The sequence below is a fragment of the Thunnus albacares genome, chromosome 13, assembly GCF_914725855.1.
Source record: "Thunnus albacares chromosome 13, fThuAlb1.1, whole genome shotgun sequence".
NCBI lineage: Eukaryota > Metazoa > Chordata > Actinopteri > Scombriformes > Scombridae > Thunnus > Thunnus albacares.
Genome location: NC_058118.1, coordinates 511,306 through 536,096, shown reverse-complemented (window position 1 = coordinate 536,096; position 24,791 = coordinate 511,306). Strand labels below are relative to the sequence as shown.

The 24,791-nt window shown below is 39.9% G+C and overlaps 1 protein-coding gene across 7 annotated transcripts in view; it reads left to right on the top strand.

Moving 5' to 3' along the window:
• Positions 1-21,790, top strand: part of LOC122996161 (mitochondrial fission factor homolog A) — a 46,236-nt gene extending 24,446 nt beyond the window's left edge. For 3 of the 7 annotated variants that reach the window (XM_044371743.1, XM_044371746.1, XM_044371744.1), the window contains exons 5-8: positions 3,729-3,926; positions 18,821-18,868; positions 20,077-20,146; positions 20,271-21,790. In XM_044371743.1, coding sequence (XP_044227678.1) covers positions 3,729-3,926; positions 18,821-18,868; positions 20,077-20,146; positions 20,271-20,402 — 448 coding nt within the window. In that variant the 3' untranslated portion in view covers positions 20,403-21,790. Of the gene's footprint in view, positions 1-3,728; positions 3,927-16,259; positions 16,366-18,412; positions 18,457-18,820; positions 18,869-20,076; positions 20,147-20,270 lie in introns of those variants that run through there. The other 4 variants (XR_006406946.1, XR_006406947.1, XM_044371748.1 and 1 more) reach the window with 4 other exon arrangements.
• Positions 21,791-24,791: the final 3,001 nt, after the last annotated feature.

Genomic DNA, 24,791 nt, shown 5'->3' with positions numbered 1-24,791 from the left:
GTTGTACTTTATTTTTAACATATTTCTTAAAATTCTAATTTGGATCCAGTGTCACACCAAGATATTTAAAATCAGTGACTATGTCAATGAGAATATGAGAATATCAGCGTTAGGAGGTTATACCATGGTTTTACAGAAAAACATAACCTTTGTCTTGTTTACATTTAGACTCAGGCATGATGGATCAAGCCAATGTGTGATCCTTTCCAACGCAGTTATTAGTAAAGCAGCTGCTAACTCAGCTATTTTTGCATGTGTGTACACAACGGTGTCATCTGCATACATTTGCAATTCTACATCATGATACTGTTGAGAGAGATCATTAATATATAGGCTAAATAATAGGGGACCTAACACTGACCCTTGTGGAACACCCATTGTGCATTTCATGTTACTGGACAGTGCATCACAAACTTTAACACATTGTGTCCTATTAGATAAAGATGAGGACATCCATGCCAGTGCTCTAGATGAGAAGTTAAATTTAAATGGTAAATGGACTGTACTTGTATAGTGCCTTTCTAGTCGTCCGACCACTCAAAGCGCTTTTACATTACAAATCACATTCACCCATTCACACACATTCATACGCTGAATGGGTGCAGGGGTTACCATGCAAGGTCCCAACCTGCCCATCAGAGGAATCTTACCATTCACACACATTCATACACTGATGGCACAGCCATCAGGAGCAATTTGGGGTTAAGTATCTTGCCCAAGGACACATCGGCATGTGGACTGGAAGAGCCAGGAATCGAACTGCCCATCTTCCGATTAGTGGATGACCCGCTCTACCTCCTGAGCCACAGCCGCCCCATTTAGAGAGTTTCGATATTAAAACAGACAGACTATGTCGAATGCTTTACGCATATCTAAACATACAGCACCAACTACTACTCCTTTATCAAGCCTTGATTTAATTTGCGCTATTAAGTGAAAGGTAGCAGTTTTGCTGGAATGTTTTGCTCTAAAGCCAAACTGAATACGATGCCAAAATTGCTTGCACTAAGTGATGTTGTCAGTTGATCAATGTACAACTTTCTCAGCAACTTTTGAGGGTACTGGCAGTATACTTACTGGTCTGTAGTTACTGGCTTCAAGGCAGTCTCCAGATTTAAAAAATGGTGTGACAATAGCACATTTCCAGTCATCATGGTCATCATTTGTCAGCAGACTGACAAACATCGACCACTAATAACAAGTGTTTCTTTTAGATCAGTTTCCCCACACAGCACAGGGATTAGCTGCTCATGTCAATGTTAGAATAGACATAGTGACTGCTCACAATGTGTTGGTATTTGTGTTTGATTGTATAACAATATGATATGATAGATCTGAGTGACAGAATGTGGCCGTTCAAAACATGTTAATACATTCAGGGCTGTCGCGGTCAATGAATATCTCCTGTGGGGATTCAGGGTGGCTCAGTAGCGTGGTATGCTGTATTTTTTTTCTTTTGTGGTGAACATAAAGGTATGTTAGCCTGATTATATGTCGGCTGAATGGAGCAGCAGTACCTGACGAACACAGAAAAAACATTTTAAATCATGTTGGGGCAGGAAACAACGTTGACATACAGCCAAGTCGCCTTAAACCTGGGATTTATGAATGGAGTCTGGCTGGGTGCGCCTTTAGATTGTATGATTGGTGGAAAACTACTTAAATGACAGCCTGCTCAGCCACGTGGTGGCCCAGGAGAGTTTAAACATATAACCGAAACGAAATACAGCACTGACCCGTGGTCAGTTCACCCCAAGCCCGGCTCTGTTATGAGGGTTTTGCACCAGGTTAGCTGGCACTGAGCGCACAATGCACATGGCAGGAGGGATCCTGAAGAGCCGTCGGACCAGGCTGTGGGAGCTGCTGAACATTCAATACACATACATTGAAGTGTGAAGGGGCCTAGCCTCATGAAAAAAATGTGGGTAGTTACACTATTATACTGCACAGTCCAGTTTTTGTATCAATCAAGATAAGTGGAACTCAAATCCCACCCATATCAGAGAATGCACAAACGTCAGTATTTTTAAAACAACACTTAAAACATGGCTCAAGATGAACCAATCATGTGATCACTGATGTAAACCTTTGTATGTAACCAACTGTTTTCCAGCATGGAGAGTACGCAATATATTTTTTGTATGATGTTGTTTTATATGTGATGTACTGTTTGTAAATGTGGTAATTGTATTGTTTTTAATTGTTTGTATTGTACTGTATTGTTTTTTATATTTTCCTGCCCAGGGACCACAGATGTAACTTAGCTATATAGCTAACTCTGGCCCAACGGTTGTGTTGTGCATGGCCCCTGTTAAATAAACTAATAAACTAAACCCAACTAAACTAAATCTTTTGTAATCATTTTTGCAAATAATGTCAATAACTTAATCAAATACCTAATGGTACTGATAAGTCAAACATCATAGTTCTTGCAATATTTCACCATAGAAACATGGAGCTGGCTACAACATAAAGTAAGCTACTTGAGCAAGTTGTAAGCTAGTTTGCGCCAAAGATGGTGGTGTCAGGTCACATGACCTCCTAAAAAATGTGTATGTGTGTTCACAACTTTGAGAAATGTATAGTAGGCTGTGTGTGTCAGGACCAAGACACTTTACCAAGACTTCTACTTACTACTTACTACAGTCATCAATAGAAACCGCTAGTTAAGAGACAAAACTGGAAATGTTACAAACGACGTAATGGGCTATATAAGGTCAATAGACCCTCTCTGCCTAGTAAATTCCTACGTTTTTCAAACACCATGTCCTCAGTGCTGGCGCTTTGTTAAAAATTTGAACTGTCAAGCTGGGTTGGGGATAAAGTTGATGACATTCAGGGATTATCCAAACAGACAAACCCCTTACCAGAGCCACGAAACTGTTGTCACTGGTTGGATAGTACTTCTCATAACAAGTAAACTGATATACACGTGAAAAATCAGTGAAGTACTCATTTAACACTTAAACACTGTAAAATTCATTATAGCGATTTGGGGAATGACTAACCAGTCAGTCTAAAAAGAACAGAGGGATCTAGATGGAACAAGAAAGTCTTACATTCAGTCGCTAGTCTGTAAAGTGATGTGAAAACTAAGAGGGCTGGGTATCAGCTTCAGTGTACAGACCAAAATGTGTCCATTGAGTATGAAGAACTGTCAAGTCTTGAAATTTGGCAGTGAATGCTTGGTCGGATTCTTTTGCTTGTTTTAGGGCTGCAACTAATAACGTTTTCATTATTGATTAATGTATCAATTACTTTTAACAATAGTGAAAATTTCTCATTACCGTTTCCCAGAGCCCAATATAATTTCTTCCAATGTCTTGTTAAGTCTGACCAACAATCTAGAACTCAAAGATATTCAGTTTACTATTATTATAAAACAGACAAAAGTAGTAAATCTTCATGTTGGATCAACTGTAACCAGAGAATGGTTGACATTTTTGTTGATAAATGACCTCAATAATTTATTGATTATCAGATGTGTTGGTTATTAAAAAAACAGGTTTATGGCATCCAGGACAACAGTCCTGTATACCATTAGCTCATATTATACCCCCCAAATAGTAACGTTTGCCGTTTTTCTCTCACCTCTCTTGTCCACCCTTCTTCTGTTCCTTACTGCCTCTTTACCCCTCTGATCCTGGTTATCCTTTTCCTACATTGCTCATTTATTCTTTCTCTTGTCTTTAATGTCATCCTCCCTTCCCCTCCTCTCCTGGCTGTAGTCGAGGTTCAGACCGTCCTCTCCACCAGTACTCCGCTGCTTCTCTTTCTGCCCAGACCACCAGCCCTCAGGCCCAGGCTCAGCCCTTCCCTGCTACCCCCGTCAGCCTCCTGTCTCCACAGTCCATGCTGCAGACAGCCAAGCAGCTGGGCCTGCAGGCCTTTCAGCACCTCCTGCAGACAGTCAGCCATAAATACAGGTCATACCTCTAAATGAGAAACCCTTGAAAAGGACAATCCAAGTGTTTTGATGCCAAATTATTACGTCAAAAAGACCAAACTTTTCATCATATGGCATTGCTACATGTACAGTAACTACATCTTGGGTAGCATCAAAAAAATCTTTAGCATGTCCTACTTTAACTTTACCATTTACCACTTTACTGCTATTTGGACTAATTTCCCCATTGCTTGGCTAAAAAACAATGGTATTATGCTGTTTTGTCACTGTTGAGAGAAATGGTAAGGTTGTTTTGCCATTATAGAGTCCACTCAGCCATTATTCATTTTCAAACCTGAGCCGTCTCTGGCTGACGTGCTGCTGATGTGCTGTGGTCAGTGTATTGTCTCATTTCAAGTTAAGGGCTGTGTTATTGATAGCGCTTTTGCTGCTCTCAACTCAGTTAATTTTGTTATATTCTTGCCTAGCTGCTAGCAAGGGCTTCTGTCTCTCCCTCTCACCATCCTGTTCTCTCTTGCTTGTTGTGTCATATGTGTAACTATTTCATTGCCTCCTTTAGTGGTAATGGTACATGTAATAAATATAATTTATTTGCAGTACTGGAGCGAGGCTCTGTGAATTGGAAGCGCGGCTCTGCACCATGGAAAACCAATTGTTAACTACTGTAGTTAGTACCCAGTTGCCGGTGCAGGCCGACCCAGAGTAAGTCCTACTCTCCTGGTCGTTCCCGAGCAGCTGAGCAGCTGAGTGACTGTCCGAAGGGAACATAACCCTGAGCAGCAGCCCACGATTCATCACCAGCCAGTTCATGTTTCTAACAGGTTCTCCCTGCTCAGTGACACACCTGCTGAAAAACCAACTCTGATTATTGACAGCTCCATAGTAAGAAGTGTGAAGTTAGTAACAACAGCGGCCATTGTCAAATGTATTCCTGGGGCCAGAGCAGGCGACATAGAATCAAATTTAAAACTCCTGGCTAAGGATAGGAGTAAATATGGTAAAATTATTATTCACGTCGGTGGTAATGACTCCCGATTATGTTAATCGGAGGTTACTGGGCCCCTGCCAGATCTGACCAGTGATGTTGAGGTGGTGTCCAGCAAATGATGTGGGCTTTATAGATAATTGGCAGACTCTTTGGAGATTAGGAGAGACGGCATACATCCACTTTGGATGGAGTTGCTCTCATATCTAGAAATATAGCTGAGTTTATTGGTAGACTAAAAGCATGACAACCCAGAGTTGAGACCAAGAGGCAGAGCTGCAGTCCTACATGCTTCTCTGCGCTTCCATTAGAACAGCTACCCACCCAAAACCCCTTAGAGACTGTGTCTGTCCCCCGACCACTTAAATCAATTATGTCTAAAGTAAGCAGAAGAGGAGTTATGTGTAAAAAATCCAATAAAAATTAACACAACTGCAATAGAGAATTAAACGTGGATTCTTAAACATCAGATCTAATGCTGTGTTAGTAAATAATCTAATCTCAGATTATCATATTGATTTATTTTGTCTTACTGAAACCTGGCTGTGTCATGAAGAATGTGTCAGCCTAAATGAATCCACTCCCCCCACTCATATTAATACTCACATTCCTCAAAACACTGGCCGAAGAGGTGGAGCCATTTTCGACTCAAGCCTAATAATCAACCCTAAACCTGATCTCAATTGTAACTCATTTGAAAGCTTTGTTGTTAGTCTTTCACACCCAACCTGGAAAACTTTACAGCCAATTCTATTTTTTAATTTTTATCAAACTTAGTACAGATAAAGTAATTATATTTGGTGAGTTTTAATATTCATGTGGAGGTCGATAATTATGGTCTTAGCACTGTGTTTATCTCATTATTAGACTCAATTGGCTTCTCTCAGTGTAAATAATCCCACTCACTGTTTTAACCACACCCTCGACCTTGTTCTGACATATTGCATCGAAATTGAACATTTAATAGTCTTTCCACAAAATCCTACTTTATCAGACCATTACTTAATAACTTTTGAATACCTATTATTGGACTACACGCCATTAGACAAAAATGTCAAAAATGACAAAGGAAGCGATTCCATTAGCATTGTATTCAATGTCATGTCTCAAAATACAACAGAGGACTCTCATGCTAACTTTAGTCCCTCCCAAAGTGATCATCTTGTTGATAGGGCTGCAAGGCTCACTGCGAATAACACTTGACTCCATCACCCCTTTAAAAAAGAAGATTAAAAAAAAGAGATTTGCTCCATGGTATAACTCTCAAACCAGCAAATTAAAGCAAACATCATGAAAATTTGAAAGGATATGGCATTCCACCAAACTGGAAGAATCTTGCTTAGTCTGGCAAGATAGTCTTAAAACATATAGGAAAGCCCTCTGTAATGCCACAGCTGCCTATTACTCATCATTAATTGAGGAGAATAAAAACAGTCGTAGGTTCCTTTTCAGCACTTTGGCCAGGCTGACAAAGAGTCATAACTCTATTGATCCATGTATTCCTATAGCTCTCAGTAGTAACAACTTCATGAGCTTCTTGAATGATAAAATTCTAACTATTAGAGACAAAATTCATTACCTCATGCCCTCAACAGGCACCAATTTATCCCCAAACACAGGAACCTTAGAAACAGCTGTAAAACCTGATATATATTCATACTGTTTTTCTCCAATTGACCTCCCTGAACTAACTTAAACGATTTCTTCATCAATCTGTGTCTCAGACACCATCCCAACTTGGCTGTTTAAGGAAGTTTTTACCCTTAGTTAGCACTTCTTCACTAGATATGATAAATTTGTCACCACAGTCCTTTAAAGTAGCTGTAATTAAACCTCTTCTTGAAAAGCCTACTCTTGATTCAGGCTTTTTAGCCAACTATAGACCTCAGTGTTTCCTGTGGAACAAGAGATTTGCTGTGGGGGCTATGTAAACAGAAGGGAGTGGGGATGGGGGTAGGGGTAGGGGTTATAATCCTGGGTATCGGGCTTCCTGGGCAAGTCACCAAGGCGTTGGATTATGCCTACCAAACACTTGAAGACTTTGAAAAGTCTTAAGTCTGACAACCTCTCACATCTTAAGACAATGTGTCATAAGTCACTGAGTTTAGTCACAGACTATAAGATTTTGCAAAGACTGGGCATCTTGCAGGGTCATTATTTGCTAGAGACTACAACTAGATTCCTTTTGAGATTATTTCCCATCCAGCCTCTGGTGGAAATTTACAAAAAGAAAAACTGTTGAACCATGGAGCAGAAAGAGAAGCTACTTTTGGCCACAGGTACCCTTGTGTGTGCAGTGATTTGTTCTGAAAAACCAGCCAAAAGAAAAAGGAAAATTAATTAATTAATTCAGTTATAACTGAACAACAACTGTGAAGAGAAACAACAGACACTATATGCTGATTGTTCTGTTATTAACTCATTTTCATTTTCAACAACTTTTTTTTTTTCCACATTCAATTTTTTTTTGGGTTAACATTTCTTATATCAGCTAAGACAATCACATTTCAAAAAGTGTCGTCCTGTACTTGGAAAAAAGCCTTAAATCATGGGAAAATTACACAGTTACAGTACTCCAGCTGCCCACAGAAACCACCTTCAACCATCCAACTATCTGGACACAGCACTTTCAGCTGCTGGATGTCGGAGTATTTCTGTTCTCAAACCCCACAAACTGCATGAAACAGCAGCAGTCTGGATAATTATACAAAGGCAGAAAGTCACAGGTTTAAAACCTCCAATTGGCCTGAAATCGTGTGTGAAAAAGCAGTAAATACACTGCAGACACACAGCAGCTGACAGAAAGAGGAGGTCATATCATACAGTGAAATATTAGCTTTTGAGCTGTTGCTATTGTTATTAGTGATTTTTGCCTGCTGCTAGCACTATTGGTCACATTTCTATTATTATTAGGGACCGAGTACGAAAGTGACAAGGGCCTAAGGGTTCCTGGCACTGTAAATGTGTGAAGGTGTGAAGGCCCTTTTGTATCTGAAGGAATTATCAGGGCCCGAGCACTGAATGGTGTGAAGCCTATAGTTTTTGAAGGGATTATTATTAGGGCCCGAGGCACTTAAAAGCCCTTCAAAAATGCAATGGCGTGGAGGAGTAACAATAATAATGACAAAAAATAATAGTTAAAGCTGAAAGCAGCAATGAATGGGCCCTCGCACCTCACATGCGTCGCACAAAGTGGCAGCCGTGATATTGCTGCGCTTGGTTGATTGACACGGCTCTGAACTTTTAGGATTATCGGACACTGTGTGAATGGGTAAAATATTATTTCCTGTGTGCAGTATGTGTCGCTGGAGATGACTTATTAGAAATTGTGTATACATCTGATAAACTGTCATTTATGCCTGCCCTCCTTGTTGCAGGTAGATAATACTACATGGGTGAAGTATTAACATGGATATACATTTTCATGAAGATTAGATATTGCATGTAGGAGATAACTATCACTTCTTCTGTCCACTATGTGATGCTAGAGAACACCAATAATTATATGTCATGTTGCTTTATATCACTTCTAGATCACATCATGTAAATTTAATGTAAATAGGGTGATGATTAACATATGGCTGACTTCCTGTTTTCAATATGTGGTGCTATGACTTTGACTCAATATTGACATGCAGATGGGTTCAGGTCTGGACTCTTGGACAATACAAAGTGGAGTTACAACAACTTCCTCTTTAATGCCAAAACATATTTTGGGCAAAATTCATCAACACACCATGCCAAAGGTGTTCCATGAAAACTAAAATGCTTTGCAATTTAGCATTGCAGGTGGTCTTTAGATTTCACCTACCAAGTTTGAAGTTGCTTGGGTGAAATCTCTAGGAGGAGTTTGTTGAAGTACAGTGCCTGTCAATGGCTTCACTTTGTGAAAAAAATGCACAATATATTCAAAATGGCTGACTTCTTGTTGGACTTCAAGAGGCTTTTTTTGTAAGTCTGGAGATGGTACATCTGCCTACCAAATTTCATAAATCTACATCAAAATTGAAGGTGGGGGCTTTGACTTCAAATTTTCTAGGGGGTACCCTTGAGCCAGTTTGCCACACTCATCCCCAGGACCCATATCAGAGATCAAGTTACACCACTTCTGATGCATGTGCAAAGTTTCGAGAGTTTTTGAGCACCCTTAGCACCTCAAAAATGCTAAAAGTAATTAGGGGGCGCTATCGAGCAATGAACCCACCGAATTTCATGAACATCAAAGAAATTTTGTTCCAAAATGTCCCTGCCTTCGGGGGTGCTATGGAGCCTGCTGGCCACGCCTATGCCAAATCACTACAGAACTTTGCGATTTTCACCAGTTCTGATGTGTGTGCCAATTTTCGTAAGTTTTCAAGTATCCTAAGCCCCTCACAAATGCAATGGTGTACTATAATAATAATAATGATAATGAAAGCTGCAAGCAGTGATGATCGGGGCCTCGCACCTTCGCACACGTCAGGGCACGCTGCAGTCCACAAGCTTTTATTACAGACATGCAGATGTGTTCAGGACTAGGTTTTTATCGGACATTGCAGTAACGAGTTTAAATATCACTTTCTGTGTCCAGTATGTGGCAGTAGAGAACACCCACTAATTATACATAATGTTGCTGTATATCAAACGTAGACGATACCTTGTAAATGGCAAGTGAATCGAACAACGTTTGACATATAAGGCTGACTTCCTGTTGTCAGTTGGTGGCATTATGAGTATGACTTTATATTGACATGTAGATGTCTTCATGCTGAGACTCTTATCAAGCATGAGAAATGTGGTGCAGGTTGGACAATGTACATTCAAGTTACAACAACTTCCTGTTTCATGGCGAAACATCAAAGTTTGCTGCATCGCCACGGCAAGGGCGTTCAATGAAAATTTAAGATTTTGATAACTTCATCACAAAGCTCTTTAGATGACACTGACCAAATTTGAAGTCAGTTGGGTTAAAGCTCTAGGAGGAGTTCATTAAAATACAACACCTGGAAATGGCAAATACTGTGCCAAAATTGCACAGTGACTTCAAAATGGCCAACTTCCTGTTGGATTTAGGGCATCACTCCAAGAGGCTTTTTTGTGCGTCTGAACATGATACATCTGCCTACCAAATTTCAGTCATCTATGTCAACTTTAAAGGTGGAGGCTTTTAATTTGAAATTTTATAGGGGCCGCTATCAATCCATTTTGCCACGCCCATTCTCATGACCCATAAAATATTAAATCTTTCACCACTTGTGACGAATGTGCAAAGTTTTCGAGCACCTGTAGCCCCTCAAAAATGTGTTTCTTTTGGAAGAAGAAGAAGAATTCCTTGATTCACAATTTGGCTTTCTCAGTGTCGGTGCTCAGGCCCTAATTAAAGCTGCAAGCAGCGATGATCGGGCCCTCACACCTCTGCACGTGTTGGAGCAGGCAGCACTTAAAGGGCTCTTATTGCAGGATGCAGATGTGTTCAGGACCAATCTCCTATTGGACAATGTATGAACAAGTTAAATATCACTTCCTGTGTGCAGTATGTGGTGCTAGACAACAGCCACTAATTATCATCTTTCTGTATATCAACTTTAGACCTCACCTTGTAAATTTCATGTGAATCGGATGTTTGCTACATAAAGCTTAGTCTCCTGTTGCCAGTAAGCGGTGCTACACAAAAGAGTCATTAATTCAGCAACATATTTAGTGGAGGTTGACTGACACGCATATGCATTTTTATGAATATCGGACTTTCATGAAGGAGTTAAATATATCTTCCTGTGTCCACTATGTGGTGCTAGAGAACACCAACTATTTATATGTCATGTTGCTGTATATCATGTGTAGACCACACTATGTAAATTCCATGTAAATGGGATGTCTGTCATATAAGGCTGACTTCCTGTTGTCAGTAGGTGGTGCCATGACTATCAGTCAATATTGACTGTCAATATATATGTAAATGTGAAACATTGAAGTTTGCTGGCAACGACCTTCAGTGAAAACTCAGGATTTTAATAACTTTTCATTGTAAGGGTCTTCTGATTACACTAACCAAATTTGATGTCACTCGACTTAAACCTCTAGAAGGAGTTTGTTAAAATACAACACTTGTACATTGCAAAAAGAGTGCTAAAATTGCAATGTAAATTTAAAATGGCTGACTTCCTGTTTGAGTTAGGGTATGGCTCCAAGAGGCTTTTTTGTGCATCTGGACACGATACATATACCTACCAAATTTTGTCCTTCTACGTCAAATTTAAAGGTGAGGGCTTTTACTTAATACAAATTGTGTAATATTTCACTCACTACTGTATATCTGAGCAGGCTGTAAGTTATATACTGTACATAAACACCTACTATACAGCATGTACTATACATAAAGTAGCCTTTGACATTTTCTAGGGGGCACCCTCGAGTCATTTTGCCACACCCAAGCCCAAGAGTCATATCAGACAGCTAAATACAAACAGCTTCCTGTTTCATGGATGCTACAGCTTTTGATGAAAACTCAAAAGCTTCTACATTTAGTATCATCAATGTCTTATAACTTAGCTGACCAAATTTTAGGCAAATCTGGTTAACCTGCTAGGAGTAGTTAGTAAAAGTATGTGGCCTAAAACTTCCTGTTGCTAGTAGCTGGTGCTATCATTATGATTCAAAATTGGCCTGTATATGTGTTCCAGACCGAGACTGTTGTCAAACATGAAATTTGGGAAAGGTCCATGTGGAGTCCAGTTACAACAGTTTGTTTTGCAATGAAAACATCGAAATTCGCCGCATCATCACGGTTATTGCGTTCAATGAAAACCCATAATATACACTATATATAATCATCAAGGTCTTAAGGCTTTTCTGACCAAAATTGAAGTGGATCTGTTCAACCTGCGAGGCACAGGTCATAAAAGTATAGCACCTGTAACTTCCTGTTCCCAGTAGGTGGCATTATGACAATGAGTCAGTATTGACACATGGATGCATTCAGGACGGGACCTTTATCAAGCATGAGAAATTTGGGGCAGATCGGGTGATTTATGTTAAAGTTACTGTTTCATGGCGAAACGTCAAAGTTTGCCACGTTGCCTCGGCAAAGGCGTTCAGTGAAAACTAAAGATTTTGATAACTTTTCACCACAGGTTTTTAGATGACACTGACCAAATTTGAAGTTGGTTGGGTCAAAGCTCTAGGAGGAGTTTGTTAAAATATAACGTCTGGAAATGGCAAAAACTGCGCCAAAATTACACAGTAAATTCAAAATGGCCGACTTGCTTCCAAGCAAACCCCCAGGAACAGCACTGGGCTGTGAAGCCAATTTGACATAGCAGCTGAACCATGTAATTACAACGTCACGTGACACTATTGGGCCCAAAAAGACTTTTTCCCATAGACTTACATTGTGAAAGAGATGTCCGTAAATCAGCGGACACATTTTTTTGAGTATCACAACCCCCGTGAAATGACTCGTCTCACCATCAGAATTTGATCCTTTTGGTCCAATCACATTTTGAAAGCCTAAAAGAGCTGCACAATTTAATTTTTTTTCCCCATTCAAGTTAGCTGGAGGGCTAAACCAGAAGTGGCCGGCGAAAGTCACTAGTGCGCTTGCTCTATGGGCCCACTGATCCCCGAAGATCCGAGTAATTTTATATAGGGAAGTCAAACCTTTTTGGCTTCATGCGCCACTGAGCAACTTTCATTGGAATGAACGGGGCCCTGCCTCCGATGCTGTATCCAATTCTCTTTATACATCCATGGTTTCAAGAGGCTTTTTGAAAAAAAAAAAAAAAAAAAAAGGCCTAGAGATTTGATCCTACTGACTTCAAATTTGGTCATCTAAAGACCTTTGTGATGAAAAGTTACCAAAATCTTGAGTTTTCACTGAATGCCATTGCTGTGGCGATGTGGCAAATTTTGATGTTACACCATGAAACAGGAAGTTGTTGTAACTCGAAAGTACATCATTCAATCTGCCCCAAATTTCTCATGCTTGATGAGGGTTCTGACCTTAACACATCCTTGTGTCAATATTGAGTCATAGTCATAGCACCACCTACTGGCAACAGAAGTTACAGGTGCTGTACTTTTATGACCTGTGCCTAGCAGGATGAACAGATCTACCTCAAATTTGGTCAGAAAAGCCTTAAGACCTTGATGATGCTATATTGTGAAGACTGTGAGTTTTCATTGAAAACTGTTGCCGTAGCGACACGGCGAATATCAATGTTTCGCCATTGCAAAACAAACTGTTGTAACCCAACTCCACATGCTCCCAAATTTCATGTTTGATAAGAGTCCTGGTCCGAAGACATGTAGAGGCCCTTATTGAAACATAGTAATAGCGCCACCTACTGGCAACAGGAGGTTATAGGCCCCATAGTTTTACTAATTACTCATAGCAGATTAAACAGATCCAACAAAAATTTGGTCAGCTAAGTTGTAAGACATTGATGATACTAAATGGTGGAGCTTTTGAGTTGTCATTGAAATCTGTTGCCATGGCAATGCATTATTCTCCATAAAACAGGAAGCTGTGTTTTAGGGGCTAGGGGTGCTCGAAAACTCACGAGACTTGGCACACGCGTCAGAAGGGGTATATTTAGTTGTCTGATATGGTTTTGGACTTGAGTGTGGCGAAATGACTCGAGGGCACCTCCTAGAATATTTCAAAGTCAAAGCCCCCACCTTTAAATTTGACATAGATGGACAAAATTTGGTAAGTATATGTATCGTGTCCAGATGCACAAAAAAGCATCTTGGAGCTATACCCTAAGTCCAACAAGAAGTCAGCCATTTTAAGTTTACATTGCAATTTTAGCACTGTTTTTGCAATTTACAGGGGTTGTTAACAAACTCCTCCTAGAGATTTAACTCGACCGATTTCCAAATTTGGTCAGTGTCATTGAAAGACCTTTATGATGAAAAGTTATCAAAATCTTGAGGTTTCATCGAACGTTGTTGCTGTGGTGACGTGGCCAACTTCGATGTTTCACCATGAAGCAGGAAGTTGTAACTGGAATGTACATCGGCCAACCTGAGTCCCAGCCTGAACACATTTAATTGTCAATATTGAGTCATAGTCATAACGCCACCTACTGACAACAGGAAGTCAGTCTTATATGACAAATGTCATCTGATTTACATGAAATTATATGATGTGGTCTACATATGATATACAGCAACATGTTGTATAATTAGTGGGTGTTCTCTAGTGCCACATAGTGGATACATGAAGTGATATTTATCTCCTTTGTGCAACGTCCGATTAGAGTCCAGGCCTGAAACCATTTACATACCCGCAATAAAACCCTAGGGCACCCCGACATGCATGAAGGTGTGAGGGCCCAATCATCACTACTTGCAGCTTTATCATTATTATTATTATTATTATTATTATTATTATTATTATTATTATTATTATTATTATTATTATTGTATGGCATAGCATGTTTGAGGGGCCCAGGATGCTCAAAAACTCACGAAAATCAGAACACACATCAGAAATGGTGAAAATTGCAAAGTTCTGTAGTGATTGGGCTTGGGTGTGGCCAGTGGACTCTATAGTGCCCCCAAACACAAGGCCATGTTGGTATAAAGTTGCTTGAATGTTCATAAAATTCGGTAGGTTCAATGTTTTCATCATTCTAGTCATAAAACACATTTTATGAATTTTTCTTCGCCTAACAGGAAGTCAGCTATTTTGAATTTCGTCCATCAATTTTCATTTTACAAACATGTTTCAGGCCTTTAGGATGCATGAAAACTCATGAAACTTTGCACGTATGTTTGAACTAGTCAGTATTTCACTTACCATCACTACTGGGTTTGGGCGTGGCTTGTTGGCTCTATAGCGCCTCCTAATTGCTTTTAGCATTTTTGAGATGCTAGCGGTGCTCGAAAACTCACAAAACTTTGCACATGCATCAGAAGTAGCGTAACTTGATGTTGGATATGGGTCTTGGGCATGAGTGTGGCAAAATGGCTCAAGGGCACCCTCTAGAAAATTTCAAAGTCAAATCCCCCACCTTTAATTTTGATGTAGATTAATGAAATTTGGTATGCTGATGTACCATCTCCTCTTAGAGCCATACCCTAAGTCCAACAGGAAGTCAGCCATTTTGCATTAATTGTGCATTTTTTTGCAAAGTGAAGCCATTGATAGGCGTTGCATTTTAACAAACTCCTCTTAGAGCTTTAACCCAAGCGACTTCAAATTTGGTAGGTGACATCTAAAGACCTTTGTGATGCTAAATTGCGAAGCTTTTAATATTTCATGGAACGCCCTTGGCATGCCATGTGGGTGAATTTTTCCCCAAAACATGTTTGGGTCATTAAACAGGAAGTTGTTGTTACTCCACTTTACATTGTCCAACCTGCCCAAAATTTCTCATGTTCGATAAGAGTCCAGGCCTGAACACATCTATATGTCAATATTTAGTCATAGTTTAGTCATAGCGCCACCTCCTGACAAGAGGAAATCAGCCTTATGTGACAAACAATGTACATGAAATTTACATGGTGCGGTCGACACATGATATACAGCAAAATTATGCCAAATTAATGGGTGTTCTCTTGCGCTGCATAGTGGACACAGGAAGTGATAGTTATCTCCTACATGCAATGTCCAATATTCATGAAAATGTATATCCATGTCAGTTGGAGTGGAAATGAGGCTCGTGCACATGCGCCCATTTCCCCAATGACTGAGATTTATAAAACAGAACCATGTGTGCACATGGCTTTATAAATCTGACGAAAAGAATGCGTATGCATATTTCTGGATTTGTGCGTACACACAGTATTAGTCATGAATCTACAGAGTTCTGTGCGTCTGGCCCCAGATACCTGCATTACCCACAATGCAACTCAATTTGATTAACTCACCTGTACCAATTCAGCTGTGTTATGCTTGTAACTGCTAGCCTCCAGCAGAGATGAGGATGGTAACCTCACTTCTTTCTAACTCCACACCCCCAGATTTGATTAAATTTTCAAACTTGTAGTCTTCAGCCTCAATGGACATGGACTCAAGTGGCATCACTTGAGACAATTTATCAGATCTCACACAGCTCCCTCTGGAGATACAAAGGGCAGCTTTTATCACTTGTGCAGTAGTACTCCCCAACACCTGGAATCACACTTTGAAATGTAAAATCGGTTCCCCTTTAACTTCTAATAAGTTACATGTAGCTCAGTGGTGTCACCAGATGTGTGTAAGGCATGAATTCTGTGACCCTGTTTCCTATTTTACCAAATATCAGCTTCTAGGACTGATGCTTCTTTAGCTGCCCGTCTTTAATTGCTCTAATTTCTGCCTTTGCCTAGCTGGTTACCTGTCATGTTGTTGGAGGCCTATGAGCAGACTGTAGTTTGTCTTTCTGTCTTATTGGCACAAAGATTTAGCAACCAAGAGAAGCATCCACCAGCAAGCATTATGACTGAGGTCCCTGCTTCAGCACCCATGGAGCACAGCAGGAAAATGTGACTGAAAGAAAAACTGTGGGTATGCGTTAGTCTTCAAAACTACCCCCATGTTTGTGCTGTAATGTACTCGGTCCCTTACTGTTGTCTCAATGCCAAACTGTTGAGCAAAATTTTGGAGTAACTTCTGCACTGCAGCTTTATTGTTTACCAGATGTTGGTTATTTTTGGAACAATGAATGGAATTGTTATCTCTTGTTGCCACACATTGTGATGAGAGCTCCTTTCTTGAGACAACTAAACTTAGCACAAAAAGTAAGGAAATTTGTGTTTGGTAGATTATTTCTTTGTTGTAACAATGCTTCTTGGCAATAAATCTTATACCGGTGGAAAGCCTGTTTATTTCCCTTTTAAAATGTGCCACATTTGAAAGGAACATGCATTTGTGAGATGAGCAGCAGAGCTGAGTTTATGGGTTGCGCCCATGAAAAATTTGCCAAATCTTCTCTGCCAATGCCAAACAGCTTATTCTGCCATTGACTCTTGTTTGGTGTTTGGTGGATTGGATGATTGAAGTTTGAAAAAACAAGACATAACAATTTATTAATTTAACAAACAGGAACCTCAGTAGCATGTGAAAGAACCATACACAGCCACAACAGCCTGGCACCTCGTCCTCATGCTAGTTACCAGCCTGGTCACACACTGCTGTGGGATGGCATCCCATTCTTCAACCAGCATTTGTTGCAAGTTAGCAAACGTGGTTGTGTTGGTCACTCTGGCATAAACAGCACACACAAGCTGATCCCACAAGTGATCAATGGAGTTGAGGCCAGGACTGCTGGCAGGTTATTCCATCCTCTCCACTCTCATTTCTTGAGGCAGTTTCTGATAAATCCCGCTCTGTGGGGGCGAGCGTTGTCATCTTGGAGGATAGAGTTCTGTGCCGGACTGTGGAGATATGGGATTGCCACTGGTTGCAGAATCTCATCTCGATATCTCTACATTGAGATTGCCTCCAATGATGACAAGCCTTGTTTTTCCAGTGAGGGAGATGCCACCCCACACCATCACACACACCAAAAGATGTTACTCTATCGGTGCAGCAATCAGCATAGTGTTCTCCGCATCTTCTCCACACTTTGACCCTATGATCCAACTGCCATAGGCAGAATCTGGATTCATCACTGAACATAACGTTCCTCCACATGTTCAGGTTCCAGTGTGCGTGTTGCCGACACCAGCGCAAACGGGCCTGACGGTGAAGGGCAGTCATGGCAGGCCTCCTGGCAGCCCTATGAGACTGGAGATTGGCTGCGTATAGCCTGTTCCGGATTGTCTGGGCAGAGAGCCGTCAGCCATATCGTCCTGCAAACCTTGACTGTAAATCTGTAGAAGACAGCCCACGGTACCTAAGTGCTGACAGGGTGAGGAAACGGTCTTCTTGGGGTGTCGTCTTCTTGGGACGCCCACTCTGCGGCCTGTTTGGAGATGGTACAAGGGCTCACTCCAAATAATGCCACAACTTGGTTTTGCGCAACACCAGCTTGAAGTTGCCCTATCGCATGGGCCCTATCCAGATCAGTCAAACGTGGCATATTCTTGGAGCAGACACCTACCGACTACTGTAGCAGGGCCCATGCTCACGCCAATCAGGTGCCTGATTGGCGCCTGATTGGCGCCTGATTGGCAGAACCAGGGGGTACCAGAAGCTCAAAACAAGAGTCAATAGCAACAGCAAAATAAGCTGTTTGGCATTGGCAGAGAGGATTTGGCAAATTTTTCATGGGCGCAACTCAGCTCTGCTGCTCATCCCACAAATGCATGTTCCTTACAAAACATTTAAAAGGGAAATAAACAGGCTTTCCAACATTATAAGATATATTGCCAAGAAGCATTGTTACAACAGAGAAATAATCTACAAAACACAAATTTCCTTACTTTTTGTGCTAAGTTAAGTTGAAACTTTGACCACTGTGTCCACTTGCAACATCTGGGACCAGATGTATAAACGATATATATGCACAAAAACCATACATACGCCATTCTCCACACATGAACTGGTACTTATAAAGCTGAATGTGCGCACCTCACCCAGACTTCAGACCAGGCATACACATTTTTTCCAGAGGCAGCTGCGGGTTATATGATGAGGTGGAGATGGAAACACAAGGTGAGAGATGGAATCTAGGTCTATCTGATAACCAACTGAACTGATTGTGTGATTTTTATGCAGTCTACACTGCGATCTGTAAAATGTCAATCAAAGGTGCCTATGTAAACTTAATATTTTGAATTATTTAATTATTCATTACTTTTTTTTTGGTCTCTTTCTTCTAATTTATGTAGGAAGCATCATTTCACTGTTAATATTCTTTTTAATATTCTCTTTATAAAAAAAATAATAATTTTTTTTAAAAAAAAGAACACACCCTGCATGTCTAATGGTCACATGTAATGACAGCTGTTCTGGAGAACATTGCTGGTGCGACACAATCCTTGAAGCTGCACTTCTTTTGTGTTTGTTTCATTGACAGGTGTAAAGACTGGACGAGCAGGAAGTATATTGATATGAAAACAGCTGGGTAAGGGTGTGTCTTCATCCATTTATGGCTAATTGTGGGAGTGGAAATGAAGTTCCACAATGACTGAAATTTATAAAACAGAACCATGTGTATGCACAGCTTTATAAATCTGACAAAAAGAATGCATCTGCATATTTCTGCTTTGTGTGTACAGTTTTAGTCATGAATCTACTGAGTTTTATGCATCAGGCCCCTGGACTTAAATAAAATTAAAGTAAAGCAACACCCTGGTAGCCAGCAAAGATTTCACCTTTTCATTACATGTAGTATCAGTGTGACTGCAAGCATTTATTAGGGACCGAGCCCAAAAGGCGGAGGACTACTGTAAAACAGTAAAAAAAAAAAAAAAGATTATTAATGTAAGATTTGGCCAAAGTAATGGGATTTATGAGGAGAGTTCACTAAAAGCGTACTCTAAAATACTCCTCTCCAACTGCTGATGATGATGTCACTCCCTCATTGCTGTGAAACATTCCGCAATACACACAATATCTCAAAAACAATAAAAGATAGAAAAAGCATGTAAATTCAAGATTTCTAGGTCAAAGTCTTGTGACTCATTTAAAGTTCAAATGAAGTTTGTATCTAAAACTATGTGGAAGCAGTAAATGTTCAAAAAGGTGTGGGTTCACTCACGCTCTCCATTCGAATATGTGTGTTATGTGTGTCCAGCTGCAGTTACTTATTGTCTCTACACACGTCAGTCAAACTTTGACCAGGTCATATGGGTTGAAAGTCTTTCCTTTTCTAAAAAGAGGCTTGATGAAAATTAGGAAAATAATTTGTTTTACACACAAATTCATCAAGAGTTTTCAATTTACTAATTGAAATTCAAGTGAATGGGCCCAAAACTTGCATAATTTTGATGACACAGGTGTGACCAAGACAGACATATCTCACCCTGCAGAAAATTCTCATCCTGTCAGTCACACTTTCAAAATAAAAGCACACCACACCTGCACAAAATATCCCTCATTTTTAAAAGCAAAATTTTCTGATCCCGACGGGCCAAGGTGCGAGGTCCCGACCAACGCTGCTGCAGCTTTAATTTTAAGTTTGGTTTCTATACTTGCAATGGTATTGAAGTAATGTCAAAACTTTGCTTATTATGGAGGGGCATGTATGGCGCTAAGATTCTCTGTTGGTTTGTTTTTTCCTCTTACTCTGTCTTTTTCTTTCTGTCTGCTATTCTTCCTGTCTTTGTTCAGGGCCATGGAGAACTGGAGTCTAGAAGAAGAGGGAGGAGCTGCTGTGGAGTTCATTGTCCTCAGGAGACAGGTAGGCAGTGAAAAAGGCTCAACGCGACTGAGATGAGCCTGTGTATCTCTCTTTTGTTCACTGTCTGTTTCTCCCTGTTCATCTGTCCTCTCCATCTTCTATCTGTTTCTGTTTAACTGTATAGGTGATGAAGATGAGTCGCCGGCTGGCGGCACTTGAGAGGCACAACACTGAACGGAGGAATACAGAAGTTGTCCTATTCTCACTGCTGTTCTCCGCCTGCCTACTCAACATGTGGCTGTGGATCCGCAGATAACACACACACTCTGACATACACATTTATTTTGACTAAACTTGTGAGGACCCACTTTCACTCCATCCCCCTTCCTTCAAGTAAATATCGAAATATTGAAATTGACATCTGTTTTTATGTAGGGGTGTTTTCTTTTCCTCATTTGCATATCTGTTCGTCTTTTCAATGTTCAGAAAAGGTTTTAACAATCTCAGATCAACCTTCAACATCAGATTTTTGTGTTTGTCACTCAGAATCCAAGAGCAATGGCTACAGCCAATGGTCAGTAATCATGCAGGGAGAAAGTAGCACATAAACCAGTTTATACACCCACTCTCACTACAGCTGTCCTCATGTCTCATGTCTCTTTCCACCTACAGATGAATATTTCTGGGAAATGTAGGAATTGCTGATTGCTGATGAATATGTGTTCAACACATATAAATAAATGACAACACTCAATAAAATCTGTGGGAATTCTCAGACATCACACACATTTTTTTAAATTCAATTGACTTCTTCAATTCATGCCAGATGTAAAACTCTCAATGTAAGATCAGCCGTAAAACCTAGTCTGTAACCTGAAACTGACCTAAGTTACCTCACTTCAGATGTCAAAAAATGGGTTCTCACAAGAACAGCCAAACAAGTGTACAAACACACATAATGTGGGATTGTACTTTGACAAAATATGCTGAACAACCAAGGTGTACCTTACCAAAGGAAGCTGGTAATTCTTGGTAAATACTGAGGGGGGTTAGGAGCTGTGAAAAGGGAAAAATGCTAAATACAGAGATCTTTCAGTAGAATTACAGTGTTGTGTGGAGGTTATACTCCCATAACAGACTGATACTAATTTCATAGGTATCATACTGTTAACATATCAGTAATGTATTTAGAGACAATGTCTGCTGTCAGAGCTTGTAGGTGTGAGAACACTGCATGTCTGTGTGGTCAGTTCAGATTGGTGGAAAATGTTTAGTGTTTGATTGTCACTGCCAGTCACGGCTTGAAAATATAAACAAAAAGGTAAAACAACTCCAGTTTGCAGTGTGTCTCTACATGGATTCAAAGGTAGAATGTGATCTAGAGCATAGTTTTTGTTGATTTATTTATGCTGTGTAAAGGAATGATAACAGTTTTTAATAGTCCAAATTTAAAAATGGATGCTGATGTATAATACAGTATCTAGAGATAACATTTGTAGTTGTGTGTTTTTCTGTCTGCAGTGCACAGTTAATTAGTTGAGATGAAGCTCCTGTTTTCAAGTCACAGTCAAGATACTGTTTGACTTGTCAGTGTAAATATTACACATCGTATCTGTCCCTGGCTTGGTTTGACTATTTATCTTTCTCAAAGCTGTGCCATTATTGCTGTATGCCTATTTAATAAAAGTAGATTTTATGTTTCAATTCACTGCTTTGTGGGGGGATTTTTGATGGTAACATGAGTCTTGATGCAAAAACAAAATCTGATTTTAGAGAGGTAGGAGACAGGAGAGATAGGACCTAATATTGAAAGGGATTCTTCTGTATAGTATGATTGTCACACTAGAAGCACGCTAGTTGACATTGTATCAACCTTTCAAAGCAAAAGTATCACGGCAAGATGTATCAACTCCTCACTTCACCACGGCAAAATTAACATTACCATCCCAAATGAAGCTTTGTTACATCACACACATATCGGGAGCATGTTGTGTGCATGCGTGACACTGCGAGTGTGTTGGTTAAACTCTGAACTGGAATGCTTGAATCATATGGATTGAATGCAGGCAGACGCTTCTCAATCTCCCATAATGTTTAAAAGTGGGCAGAATCCCTCCAAAATTTGTGGGTTTTTTGAGATTATTGCATATGTCAAATTTTCATTGAGAGACGTCCAGGAACAGTTTATATTGTAGTATTAGATATGTAGATATGTATTCTATGTATAGAATAGACAGACATAAATACACACTGTACCTGTACTACCTGTACTGTAGATAGACACACCAACCAACATGCACACACACACACACAAGCATACTCAGATAAGCAAATAGATTTAGTTGACTGATAAAAATTTAGTGTGAGTGAGAGAGAACTAGAAAGTGTTTGAGTGACTTGTTGAAAGTGAGAGTGTATGACTGAAAGGTTGTGTGTGTGAGTGTTTGATAGGGTGAGAGAGGGAGAAAAAGGGAGAATGGAGGCAGCACCAGCAAAAAGAGCCAGATCGTATGTGTGGGGATACTTTGACTTGATCAGTCCTAAAAAAAGGTCGAGTGTTTGATCTGTGCTCAAGAGCTGGCAATGTACCCAAACCTTTTTAAACAGGCTAAAAGGTACCTTTACATGCCAGCATCATTGGTGTCACGTGAACAGGTCTTCTCCAAAACTGGAGAGGTAGTGAGCAAGAAGAGGAGCAGACTGATGCCTAATTCTGTGGAAATTGTTGTGTAGAAATTCTGAGCATTGGTCAAAACCTCAGGTAGAAGAAAATGTCACGGAGCCTTGATGTCTTATGCTGAGAAGATTTATAGAAACACTTGGCCAAGCAGAGAGCAGAAACAGTAAACATCAAAGTGTTCTGCACTTATATGCTGTCTCTTCCTGTTCTGCCTTCTGAAGGTCTGAGTTTTAGTCTTTAATACCAACAGATCAGCCTACAATATGAAAAATTTGTCTAATTGGTTCACTAGTTTCTAAACAAGGAACTGCACTTTACCCATGTTAGTTCAGGTCACATTGCATGGTACTTTCAGGTCTGGTTATGCCAATGTAAACCTGCACAATCACCTATCTGTGGTGTCTCGGGAGTCTCGGGCCATCTTCCTGATCTTGGTTACCAGGACAACGCCGGTTCACTCTTTATCAGGGTGGCTCCAGTTTTCACACACACCCAGATAGCTGCATATCCAAGGAGAGGCAGTGTGTCTCTCTCTGTAATACTTGATGTTGCTCTCTGACCTCAAGGCCCATGCTTGACCCAGTATAACCCCATTTGTAACCCCTTAAGATGAAAAATTCCATAACAGAAATGATTGTTTTTTAATGAAAACACCCTGCACATACACATCAATATCCCCCACGTTTTCTTTTTTCATTAGCACAATCACTTTCCTAGTTGCACAAGCATATCCTTAAACACTATATTATCACTGTAGCACAATCACTTTTATTCCTTTATTTCATGTCATTACTTAAACACACTTATAATATAAATTTGTCACAGAGCTTACTGTCCCTAATTCATCAAAGAGTTTTTAAAAGTAGTAAGGGGTAACTATAAACCTTATTAAAAAATGACTAATTACCTCCATATATATCTGTACATCCATGCACTGAGACAGTTTTTGGTAAATAACCTTTGTTAAATTAAATATGACAAAACAAACAGATGACAGCAGTGAGTTTACTTATATGTTGCCTGTTTCATGACGTCTTGTCCTGAATCCTTACATATAAAAGCAATGTCAAAGTTGCCCAGCAGATGTTACCATTTTCACTGTATCAAATGCTTTGAAAGAGTAAACCATTTTCAACACAATTGCTTCCTATGATTCACTGCTTCAGAAAGCTTTGTTTCTCCCCTCACTACTGTACAGAACGTTGTGTTCTCACTTGATAAAGAGAGTAAAATTTATTAAACATAAGCTGTGTAGGTTGGCAGGACAACCTTGGAAGTGTGACCCACTTTGACCATGACTTTACACATTTTCTTCTGCAGCCCTTTATTGCTCCAGTTGCCTGAAGCACTGTCATAGAGGTACATATTGTTTTTCTTGACATAGATTTCTACTGTTTTACAAATAGCTTATTCCAGTGTGTAATATGATGACTTGTGTGCACTGAGCAGTGGGTCCATGTAGACATAACAAAACACCAGCAACAACCATAAAGTCTCAGAATTCATTTATTTAACAAAAGAATTAAATTATTCTAACTTAACTCATTTATGAAACAAACATTTGGTTATTGGGTTACTGGTTATTTGGGAGTTTGTCAGAAAAAGTATACAGAAAGAAAACTAAATGACTGCATACCATAGTACAAGAAACTGCATGAGATGAATGTTGTAAAAAAGCAGATGATTAATCAGAAAATACCTTTAACTTGAATTGTGATTGTACAGCAATAGCAAAATGAAGCGGCATGTACAGTATGTGAACAGACTGGACTGCCTCACTACAATACAGACATTGACATTCTTACTATTGTTTACAGCTGGTATACATTGCAAACTGCTTCAATTTTATATTTTCAGCAGGAGTTCAAGTTGGAGCAATCAGTCCTCACAAAGAAACTTCAGAACAGTTTGAATTGAGCCTTTCTTTGCCAGGCATTTGTCACATTAAGGGAAAACTGATTGTACATTCAGGAAGTGCAATGGATTACAGCTGATGATTAGCTCTACATGCCTACAGACAACAAT